Raw genomic sequence first — 12,930 nt, forward strand, 5'->3', positions numbered from 1 at the left:
ACCACCAAGGCAACAAAGGAGTGGCTCAAGAAGAAGCACATTAAGGTCATTGAGTGGCCCAGCCAGTCTCCAGATCTTACTCCTATAGAAAATGTATGGAGGGCGCTGAAACTTCGAGTTGCCAAGCAACAGCCAAGAAACCTTAAGGATTTAGAGAAAATCCATAAAAAAAGAGTGGACCAAAATCCCTCCTGAGATGTGAGCATACCTGGTAACCAACTACAAGAAACGTCTTACCTCTGTGCTTGCCAACAAGGGTTTCTCCACCAAGTACAAAGTCATGTTTTTCTTGGGGATCAAATACTTATTTTACTCACTGAACTGCAACTCAATTTATAACATTTGCATCGTGTTTTTTCTGGATTTTTGGTTGATATTCTGTCTTTATCATTTAAAATACACCTATGATAAAAATTATAGACCCTTCATTTCTTTGCAAGTGGGCAAACTTACAAAATCTCCAGGGGATCAAATAATTATTTCTCCCACTGTACATTTGTGATACAGAACTAATAAAGTGCAATGTGCTTGAGCTGAAAATATGATCAAAACAAATGTGCAACACATTAGCAATGGGCAAAAAAATATCAAGAAGTCCGTTTTAGAAAACAGTTCATAACTGTTATCTACTGTTATCTATATCATATATCATATGTCTTCAATACGTTAAATCATCACCAACTTGAATGTAATAAAAACACCCAGAAGTGTTCAATTGGATGTCCACTCACCAGAAGATCATGACCCCTTTAGCTAAAAAGAGGGTCAAATAGCGCCTGTGTAGTTATCTCCTTTTTCTCTCAGGAGTTTTTCACATCTGTCGTCTTCTCCACCATAGCACTGCATCAATGCAAGAAAAGAGGGGAACCAATAGCGTGATACCTTTTATTAAAACGTTGAAGGCTAAAACAGTAAATAGCTGCATACATTTAGAAATGCCTGTCACCTGGCACTAAGGATTGCCTGCATAGATTTTGCTGGAAACCGCCGCTGCCCAGCTTGCACTCAAGGGCCGGCATGCGTTCCACTGCCAAATAGCAAAAACCGGAAGCCTAGGGCCCGGAAGTGATGATACGTTTTGTCATTTGGCATCATCAGGAAGCATTGGACGAAACATACGTGGAGGCGTAGTATTCCGGTCACGACACTTCCAAATTCATGGTTTCCCACAATTTACCATATTGAAGACATATGATATAGAAGAAGTTATGAAGTGTTTTCTAAAAAGGACTTCTTGATTTCTTTTTGTCAATTGCTATTTTGTTGCACATTTGTTTTGATCATATGTTCAGCTCAAGCGCATTGCACTTTATTATTTCTGTATCACAGATGTATGTACTTGCAATTGTTTACTTATGCACCTTTGCACTTTATTGTTATGAGTTATTAGTTTACCATTGAAGTATTTACACATTATTAGCGCCCCCTCACATATATATTCACTTTTGCAGACTCTAACGGGTTTTCTTCTAAGATTGCCCTGTATTTGGCTCCATCCATCTTCCCATCAACTATGACCACCTTCCCTGTCCCTACTGAAGAAAAGCATCCCCACAACATGATACTGCCACCACCATGTTTCACGGTGGGGATGGTGTGTTCAGGGTGATGTGCAGTGTTAGTTTTCCGCCACACCTAGTGTTTTGCCTTTATGCCAAAAAGTTCTGACCAGAGCACCTTCTTCCACGTGTTTGCTGTGTCCCCCATATTCCTTCTCGTGGATTGCTGCAGCTCCTCCTGTGTTATCATGGGCCTCTTTGGTGCTTCTCTGATCTCCTTGCCCGGACTGTCAGTTTAGGTAGACGGCCATGTCTTGGTAGGTTTGCAGTTATGTCATGCGCTTTCCATTTTCGGATGATGGATTAAACAGTGCTCTGTGAGATGTTCAAAGCTTGGGATATTTTTTTATAACCTAACCCTGCTTTAAACTTCTCCACAACTTTATCCCTGACCTGTCTGGTGTGTTCCTTGGCCTTCATGATGCGGTTTGTTCACCAAGGTTCTCTAACAAACCTCTGAGAGCTTTACAGAACAGCTGTATTTATACTGAGATTCAATTACACACAGGTGGGCTCTGTTTAATAATTAGGTGACTTATGAAGGCAATTGGTTCCAATAGATTTTAGGGGTATCAGAGTAAAGGGGGCCAAATACAAACGTTTGCCACACTTTTCAGATATTTGTAAAAAAAATTGAAAAACCATTTATCATTTTCCTTCCACCTTTCAATTATGTGCCACTTTGTTTTGGTCGATCACATAAATCCCAATAAAATAAATTTACGTTTTTGGTTGTAACATGACAAAATGTGGAAAATGTCAAGGGGTATGAATACTTTTTCAAGGCACGGTATTAGCAGAGAAAATCAATCTCTTCCTCTGCCAACAAATGGCGAGTAAACAGACACTTAAAACCTGAACCATATGTAAAAAGCTCTGGCACTGATTACTTCGTCCTCACAAGAAAACAATTGGTGAATTTACAGATACAGATGAAGTGCAAAATTCAGTAGCCTGGTTTGGATACAGGGGCTACCTAGGTATGGCCACAAAAATGTTTGTTCTTAAAAGGCTGTACACCTTTGGTCTAACAGCAAGAAAAAGAACTGTCAGAGGTGGTACGGTGAGATCTTTCCTACCTCCCGCGATACTCCGGACAGTCCGCTTGCCTGGATCTCCTGGTCTATGGTTATATGAGCCCGAGATCCCTGAAGTTTCCTGTCTGCAGCCACAGCAGCAAGGATTTTTTTCTCCAAATCCAATAAAGGTTTCTGCAGCTCATCCCGGTGGAGGAAGGTATTCGAGAGTGAACTGGAAACCATTTTCTCTGACTTCAAGTTGCTCAGCAGCCAGGTTGGGAATAGAGTTTGCACCTAATAGAACACATATGTAGACACATTAATAGCGAAATAATAATGGGCATACACGTAATGATAAATGATCAATTGATCATACATAAATCATGTGAAACAATACTTCAAGTGTAACTCCGCTTTTGTTGAGAAAAAAACATTCCCCTCTGGGTGATCTATGTACACTGCAAGGATTATAATAACCTTTGTTGCAGATTCCTACCTTTTGTTATCCTGTTTGTTATACTGTTTGTTCCTCTGTGCCTCTGGGCTGTTTGGGTCTAATGGGAGTGGTTTCATAACTATCTAGTAGCTGTGCACCTGCACAGCACTAATGAGGAAATCTGTTGGGCCTGCATCCCTTTAGACATGTTCCTACAGGGAGTATCTCACCAAAAATGACATTTTTGTTGCAATGGATACCTGAAATCTGACTTGCATTTTAGGCAGACTTCTGGGAAAATTGGTGAGCCAATCACACAAGCAGGAAATTAGGTTTCTGGGGTGTGTTCAATACACACTCTGTGTACAGAACAACTCCAGGTAGCCATATTGCATTGCATTTACAGAAAATTACAGCGGCTGCAGATTGAAAAGGAAAGGTTTTAATAACATTACATTACAATATGGCTTGAGTCTCAATTGTATACGCTATATTATTTTTTCTTTATTTGCCATTTTTTTTTCCTTATGAAAGTGGAGTTACACTTTCAATAAAGTGGTGGCTTTAATCGTCGTAATTTTAAGTAGTGGTGTTTTTTTCCAGAAATAAATGACAAAAACTAACAACAGGTTACAATAATGACTAGCATATAAGCAAAACATTATTAAACACCAGAGTATACAGATTGAAAGAATATGTAATCCCAGCATTTCATATTCCTGATATGTGCCTGCTATACCATGTACATGTATGAAAAAAATATTCTTTTCTCGTTTAATTGCTTTCTTTGTGTGAAATCCCTGGATTTCCTGACAGTTCCTCTGCTTTCCTATTAAAGGGATATTAAAGTCTTGTTTTTTTTCTTTAAAATAACAAACACGTTATATACTTACCTGCTCTGTGTGGTTTTGCACAGAGCATCCCGGATCCTCCAATGGCTCCCGCTGCTGCAAAAAAAACAATCAGGAGTGCGAGTGCCCTGAGAGACAAGGCTCTCATGGTCACCGCTGGTTCTAGAGGAAGTATTGGGGGGGGGACTGCTGCACACAGAAGGTTTTTTACCTTCATGCATAGAACGCATGAAGGTAAAAAACCTTGTGCCTTTACAACCACTTTAAAAACTAACCACACTAAGCAAGAGAACACAACCTTGTCAGTTCTCTAGCTGTGCTGATCCTGTGCTCTCCTCCAGTGATTAGAGTTGTCCTGCCCCCCTGCACAGCCTTTCACTTGGAAGCTCAGCGTACCTTTGCTCTTCTACAGCTGAGAACAGAGGGCATTTGATCACTTATAGGTGGGAGGTGGGGGGGGGGTTCTAATGTTTTTTTTCATATCGATACACAAATGTTTTGCCTTTCATTTCTATGTTAAACTGAATGAGTTGCTTTATAAGGTGATCGTTTACAATCACTAAACCACTTAAAGACCGCAATACGAATATATACATTGCATCTTTTAAGTGGTTTACCAGGGTTATGGCTGAAGCTATCAGCCATAACCCCGGTATTTTTTTTTTTCAGCCGGCGATTCTGTTTCTTATAAAAAGTGACCCAAGCAGCTGATTAGCCACTGGCTCGCTATTAGAAGCGGCTGGAGGGGTCGTCCACCCCCCACCCCTACCATATTGTCTCTCCCCACCTGTATGATCTAGGTCCTAAAAAAAAGTTTTTTTGCCTTAGACATGGCAAATCACGACATCACTCCAGTTCTCCTGGATTCTAGAACTGAAACAAGGCAAATATGATAAGGCAAAAATAAACATTTTTTTTTTAAAGCATAAGATCAATGGTTTTTTTTTGTTTGTTTTTTTTTTATATTTTTCTTTCAAAAGGCAGAGGAGAGATTTGGACCCCAGATCTTTCCATAAAGAGGACCTGTCATCCCTTATTTCTATTTGGATGTTCTATTTGGATGTTACTTTCCCCCGGTGCCATGCCTACAAATGCATGCCCCACCCCCTAATTATAATAAGACTCCGCCTACAGTCAAAAAAAGTGTCCCTAAAAATTTTTTTCAATGTTGGCAACTATGGGTCCCATTTTGCATCAAAAGAGGTTTTGGAATCATGCAATGTATGGAAATTTTTTTACATCAACATAATTTGGTCAATGTGTGAGATTACTTGAGAGAAAGGTACCATATTGGATTTCCAATTTATGGCAATTGCCCATTGCATAGCTACACAGGTAGTGTGTATGAGTCTCAATAAATATTTGTGGACATCAGGAATTTTATTGAACAGAAGGTTTGTGTGTCCAAACTAGATGACTGCCCGCCAATTTGTCAATCCAGGTAAATAGCCATGACTAAGGACTAACGTCCGAAACGTGTAGGCCGTTTTACAGCTTTGAACATGTATTTAATAAAGAAATACCATTTTGGATGTCATCCTGAGTACCGACCATCCCTTTCCTTATCCTGCGGAGCTTTTATGTAGGAAGGTTTCAGCACCTATACACCTGTTTTCCTAGGGTGAATAGCTCCCTCCAGGTAGGTTGTAATCTATCATATTCCCAAAATTTGTGTAAAAAGGAACCAGGGAGAGCACAGCCACGAAAACAGGAGGGGGAGACCTGAGGGTAAACAGCATAGAGGTGTAAAGGGGTATAATACCAGCGTGTGAAAAGTTTCAACGTTGTTTCACGTACTGTTAATGATTTTGTGCAATTACGCATATTAAGCCACCTAGACTCCCACTCCGGAATATCATATTCCGCACCTAGCTCCCGCTCCCAGTTAATCATATATAGTAATTTGGAGTCGCCACTTAAAGTGGCCATAGATCTATAAAGACCGGAAATTAAGCCTTTTTGTCTGGGTGCATTCCTGCATATAAATTCAAAAGAAGTGTGAGCATCTGCCGGGACTAATGAATAATGGGTTAGAAATAAAGAGTCCAATTTGTAGGTAATGATAGTATTCCCGAGGAGGGACTTTTTTTGGGTCTGCAACTGGGAAAAGGATATAAACTTTGATTTATATTGAAGATCCATGACCGTAGTCAGGCCTTGGTCTATCTACCATCGGAATGCCCTTGGATCCTCAAATGCAGCAGGAAGTCTGGGGTCCCCTATGAATGAAGTCCAGGGGGAGCTTTAGAAATAAGTGACAATTTATGCCTATGTAGAGTCTACAATTTCAGTGACTGAGCAACCACTCAATATGTCCGATATTGGAGCCTTAGAGGACCATAATAACCCTGGAAAGGAGTATGGGGAGATAGCAGCCTGTTCAAACCTGAGCCAGGGGACATGAGATTCTACAATATTATGGGATAATTAAGTAAATCTACTGGCCAAATAACCATATTTGGGCAACCCCTAAACCCCCTGTTTTGTGGGAACGGTATAATACCGCCTTGGCGAATCTAGAGGATTTACCTTGCCAAAAGTTATTCAGGTCGGTTGAATTTTAAGGAGAAAGGTCTTAGAAATAAAAACATGTAAACATCGAAATAGATATAGGAGTTTGGGGAGAACAGACATTTTTATTGCTGTCAACCTACCGAGAAAGGAAATGTGATAGGCTGACCAGGTTTTGAGTAGATGGTTAATTTTGGCCAATAAAGGGGGGAAGTTACTGTTAAATAACCGTTTATGGTCACCGGGGAGTGTGCTCCCCAGATAAGAAAGGAAGGATGATGCCCAAACGAAAGGGAACGATGCTTTAAATGTTTCCAGCTTACAGAGTTTAAAGTTCAAAGGTTCCTTAACATATCCCGTAATATCCAGATGACATAGGATAGCAATGGCAAGGGGCTCAATTGCCAACGCAAAAATCAGAGGTGACAGGGGACAGCCCTGCCGGGTACCCCTACCAAGCTGGAAAAAAATTGGAGTTGCAGCCCGGAATTCTAATCCAGGTTGTAGGGTTGTGGTAAAGGGCCTGGAAAGCTTGGAAAAATACCTCCTGAAAGCCATAGCGCCTGAGGGGGAGAGACATATAGCCCCATGACACACTAACAAAGGCCTTGTGAATATCAAGCCTGCAAAGCAACAATTTTTTAGAGTAAAACTTGAATCCTGAATAATATTGGTGGCCAAACGAATATTATCGGTGATAAAGCCCGACTGAAATAGGGAGATCAGAGGAGGGATAATGATAGCAAGGCGATCCGCAAGGATTCTGCTAAATATTTTTAGGTCATTGTTGATCACCGAGATAGGCCTATAATTTTGAGGTAGGGTGTGATCTTTATTGGGCTTTGGGATCAAAGACATATTAGCTAATAGCATTTCCTCAGGAAACTTATGCCCCTAAAGAATATAGTTAAAAAGCTCAGGGACAGATGGGATGAGAATTTTTTATAATACAGAGAGGTAAATCCATCTGGACCTGGGGCCTCTCTTTAGGGATTTGATAACCTTAGAGCCCTCGACCAGGGTAACTGGGGAGTTCAAGGGAGTTCAATTGTGAAGGGGTAAGGGTAGGGATCGGGATAGAAGCAAACCAGGAATTAATATCTGCTGTGGGTTCAGTTTGATGGGAAGCTAAAAGGGATGAATAGACGTTTTCGAAAATGTTTAAAAGCTCCTGCGGGTGGAATGTAGTCAAATACAAATATGTAATTTATATACATGAGGGAGGCATAGAGACTGGTTCAGTTTTCTGACAAACATAGTGGAGGCGACATTACTATGCAATAGAAATTTTGCCTTAGACCACCTTAGTGCTTTTTCTACCTTAGCTGATAACAGGGAATCTAGTTCTAATCATTTCTGTTCAATGGAGTGTCTAGTAGAAGCTGAATGAAGATCTGGGGGAAACCTTATACAACTGGTCTAATGCCCGAGGGATAAGAATTTTTGTTGATTAGCCTTATTCCAGGAAGATGCTAAACGAATTAGTTTACCCCTCAAAACCGCGTTATGAGCAACCCATTGTGTAGTAATAGTGGTTTTCGGTGAGGAATTTAGTACTCTTCTAGCGCCTTTGAGACCTCTGCTTCCTTCGATGCGTCTGAAAGCAGAGTTTCATTTAGTCTCCAAGTGTATGGAGTAGGTGCAAGCTTAATAAACCCAGTGTCAAAGGAGGTAATTTGATGGTCAGACCATAAACAATTATGGATAGAAGCCTCCTTTGAATTGGCTTAAATTATAGGTGTTGAGAAAATGTAATCCAGCCTCGCATAACTGTTGAAGATGTGAGTAAAATGTGTACTCTTCCCAATATTGTGAGCCCTCCTGGTATCAATCAACTGGGAGTCATGAAGTTTAGTGGTAAGAGACTTGGGGAATGATTTAGAATGTGCTGTGGGCGCACTTCTATCCAGTGATGGGTTTGCCACCATAATAAAATCACCTCCAATTATCATATGGGGAGATTGGTACTTCGTAATTCGCTGAAAAAATTTTGTATAGAAGGAGGCAGAGAAATCATTGGGAGCATATAAGCTATCAATAGTGAGGTCACGACCAAGAAGAGTACTTTAGATAATAACAAATCGACTTTCTTTATCTTTATAGACTTGTTTGACTTCCATTGGAAACTAATTATGAAAGAATATGGTAGCACCTCTGCTTTTAGAAGAATGCACCATGTAAAAAGACTTGATATGCCGATGAAAACATTTCGGGTGGGAGAGATTAGTGAAATGCATTTCCTATATTAATAACATTTTTGCTCCAAGACGTTTATAAGAAAAGGCTGATTGAAGTGCAGAAGTGATATCCTTCATGTTGCGGCGCCTATCCATGGTCACAGGTGAGATCGGGGAATATTTGCACCCTGTAGCCATCAGTCATTATGTTAAGTGTATTACTGGCTGCCGCAGAATCTCCTCCTTCTCCGGGACAATGTCACGCGGTGGTTTGTCTGCTGGTGGTTTAGGCCTAAGAGCATGGTGTATCCTGTCACACGTGAAAGATGCTGATATTTGATCAGGCAGAAGAGATTTAAATAAATAGACTAACAGCTGATGGGATCAGGTCTGTGACCGACTCAGGGATACCCTAACAATTGGAAAGGTGATTCATCAGAGAAAAGGACTTTACCCCAGTCCTCAGCAGTCTAATCCCTGTACCTTTCGCAGACACCAGACCATCCTGCAAAAGTCTTCACTTCACTGTGCGTGCAGATGTACCCACACCTGCTGTCATTCCTGAGCAAGTTTTGCATCGGTGGTGCCCCGATCCCGGAGCTGAATCAACTGTAGGAGACAATCCTGGCACTTGCTGGACTTTCTTGGGTGCCCTGAAGCCTTCTTCACAAATGCAGTGGAAGTGGTTTTTTATGGAATTAAGTTAATTTTGATGGCAAAGAGGGACTTTGCAATTCATCTGATCATTCTTCATATATGCAAATTGCAATCATAAAAACTGAGGCAGCAGACTTTGTGAAAATGAATATGTGTGTCATCCTTAAAACTTTTGGGCACGGCTGTGTATATATATATATATATATATATATATATATATATATATATATATATATATATATATATATATATATATATATATATATATATATATATACACACATATATATATATATATATATACACACACACATATATACATACATGCACACTATCTCACAAAAGTGAGTACACCCCTCACATTTTTGTAAATATTTTACTATAACTTTTCATGTGACAACACTGAAGAAATGACACTCACTTTGCTACAATATAAAGTAGTGAGTGTACAGCTTGTGAAACACTGCAAATTTTCTGTCCTCTCAAAATAACGAAACACACAGCCATTAATGTCTAAACCGCTGGCAACAAAAGTGAGTACACCCCTAAGTGAAAATGTCCAAATTTGGCCCAAGGTGTCAATATTTTGTGTGGCCACCATTACTTTCCAGCACTGCCTTAAACCCCTCTTGGGCATGGAGTTCACCAGAGCTTCGCAGGTTGCCACTGGAGTCCTCTACCACTCCACCTTTACGACATCACAGAGCTGGTGGATGTTAGAGACCTTCCGTTTGAGGATGCCCCACAGATGCTCAATAGGATTTAGGTCTGGAGACATGCTTAGCTAGTCCATTACCTTTACCCTCAACTCCTTTAGCAAGGCAATGGTCATCTTGGAGGTGTGTTTAGGGTTGTTTTCATGTTAGAATACTGCTCTGCGGCCCAGTCTCCGAAGGGAGGGGATCATGCTCTGCTTCAGTATGTCACAGTACATGTTGGCATTCATGATTCACTCAATAAACTGTAGCTCCCCAGTGCCGGCAGCAATCAAGGAGCCCCAGACCATGACACTCCCACCACCATGCTTGACTGTAGGCAAGACACACTTGTCTTTGTACTTCTCATCTGGTTGCTGCCACACACTCTTGACACCATCTGAACCAAATAAGTTTATCTTGGTCTCATCAGACCACAGGACATGGTTCCAGTAATCCATGTCCTTATGGCAGAAAATGGAAAAAGGACGGCCGCACTCCAAAATAATGCCTTTATTAAATAATGTTTAATCTATACATCAGAGACACAAGTCAAGATGAATTCTGACGCATTTCGCATTGTTAATGGTGCTTAATCATAGCTGTAGGATTACCGATCGCAATCCGTCTTTTATACACAACAGAATGATATATGGTGGTCAACTGACCAATTGTATCTAACCCAGATAGCGATCAGCTGTGGTCCTGCAAAAACCTCTCACACATGTGGGGGAGGAGTAATCACGGAGGCGATCAAGGCAACCAATATATTAAATCATTTCAACCCATGACAGAAAAGGGAATTAAATAATAAACATATATTGGAGTGACCTTATAAATTCTGGGTTAGATTAGTGGGCTGCAACAGATCACTCTCCTTGGCACTCTGTACATAAAATATATTTCTAAATCAAATACATAACATACGATATTCATGTGTCTGCCAAATACCCAATAAAACCATTAAGTGAGGTATAAACATCGATAAATGTGCAAAACGGGGGCGTGTCCAAGATAGCGGAGTGATCAGACGCACATCCCGGAGCTCTGCTGGAAATTCTCCTTATTTTCTGCATACCTGGGAGAACCGACACCCCAAACAGCAGCTATAGCCGGCGGATACTGTCCAGAACACCGTGCTGCGGCAAGGCTGGTAAGAGGATTTGTTTTCCCCCTGATATCCCGGCCACTATCGGCCCTGAACTGCGATTGCAGCCTGCCTGCACAGCACATGCTAATATGGCGTCACAGACTGAATCCCCTGCACAGGCCCCAGAGAAACCCCCAGGGATACCGGAGGTCATGGCGGCTATTGCATCCTGCCACACTGCCATAGCCACCTGCCAAACAACCCTTACCAGCAAGATAAAGACAGTGCAGCTGGACATGGGATTGATCCGCCAGGACATGGACAAGGTCCGGTCCTGCCTGACCAACACGGAGGGGAGAGTGGGCCATGTGGAGGACATGGTTGCAGAGCATGATGGTGCTCTCTGCACTCTGCAGTCCAAGCTAAAAACACTAGAATACAGAGCAGAAGTTGCCGAAAACCGTTGCCGCAGCACCAATATCCGCATCATAGGATTAGCGGAGGGGGCTGAGGGGAAGAATCCCACGGTTTTTACCAAGGAGCTTCTGCACTCCTTCTTCCCTGCAGCTCAGCTATCCCCATATCTTACTGTGGAGAGGGCCCACCGCATGTCGCCCACAGCCTGGCCCTCAGGGAGCCCCCCCCCCCCCGCACATTTATCCTGCAGCTGCTGAATTTCAGAGACTGGGATGAGTTACTATAAGCTGCCAGAATGGCAGGGGATATACAATATAAGAACAACCAGCTCATGTTGTTTCCAGACTATTCTGTGGAGAAGCTCCGCAGGTCCTTTGATGCTGTGAAAGCTGCCCTCAGGGAGAGGAAGATCAAGTACAGTGTACTCTTCCCAGCCAAGCTGCGAGTCGTGGATGGGGAGACAGATTTTTTTATCTCTCCAAGAGAGGCAACCAACTGGATGGAGTCCCTGCCGTCACATGGATGAGGATTCCCCCGACTGTGAGCACACTTTATTTCAGGCTCTGCATATGTGCCAACCCCTACAGGGCCAGTTGGCCTCTGTTCTGCATACAACTCCATCAAGTTGTTGTTAGGTTGGAGAGTATGGATACTTTTCAGTTACTTGTGGAGCCTGACTGCTGCCCGAACCTGTTATCTGTTTACAGTGAGAGGGTCTTTCTGACACCCCCGCACAGCTCAGCCTAACACAGTATTAGTGGCGGGAAGCCGCATCAAGCTTTGTGCCCCTGGTGGATACCAGGTGAACTACTTACCTCAGGTACTTTGTTATCCTACATCCAGCACCTCGTGATAAGAAGTATATGCTGCAGATTCTGTTGACTGCCCTTTCTTTTTCCAGGATAAACTTACAAGAATTACTACGATTGTTTAATTGTTACTCCACGCTTATTACACGCCTCCCAAGTTTCTAGTTGCCTCTGGGCAGGTTTTGGGGTACCAGGCAGACCCTCACTTGAGGGACCTGCGGGGTGGGGGGATGGGAAGATCGGCCGATGTCGACCACACATGTATACTTAGAGTTTGTAAGTTTTGTTATTTGAATTATTGTTTTTTTTTATGATGTACACTGTACCTTTTTATGATAAATTGCATGTGGGAATGATCAGAAAAGAGGATGGAGCTGGGAAGGACGTTTCCCTCAATGGTGAGGCATCTTACCTGGACTGCTGTGGTGCGGACCTGCCCAAAACTTCTGAGCCCCCAATCTGTAACAGTATCATCATGTCAGTGCACAGTATAATTTTCTGGAACGTGTGGGGCCTAAATTCTCACACAAAACGCTCCCTGGTTTTTAATTACCATAAAAAGTACTCACCCCAGCTAGTCGTCCTTCAGGAGACCAACTTGGTGGGATCTTGGATCCTGGGTCTTAAGAAGGCATGGGTTGGAGCACACTACCATGCCACGCACTCCAGCTACTCTAGGGGGGTCAGTATCCTAGTTCATAGGAGGCTC

At 42.1% G+C, this 12,930-nt stretch overlaps 1 protein-coding gene across 1 annotated transcript in view; it reads right to left on the reverse strand.

Moving 5' to 3' along the window:
• The window catches only part of SUN2 (Sad1 and UNC84 domain containing 2), a gene marked incomplete in the record, with an annotated part of 201,639 nt that overhangs the window by 74,981 nt on the left and 113,728 nt on the right, over positions 1 to 12,930 (reverse strand). Inside the window, 1 exon segment of the mRNA XM_073592532.1 lies at positions 2,639 to 2,872. Coding sequence (XP_073448633.1) covers positions 2,639 to 2,872 — 234 coding nt within the window.

The sequence above is a fragment of the Aquarana catesbeiana genome, linkage group LG07 (assembly GCF_042186555.1).
Source record: "Aquarana catesbeiana isolate 2022-GZ linkage group LG07, ASM4218655v1, whole genome shotgun sequence".
Classification (NCBI taxonomy): Eukaryota; Metazoa; Chordata; class Amphibia; order Anura; family Ranidae; genus Aquarana; species Aquarana catesbeiana.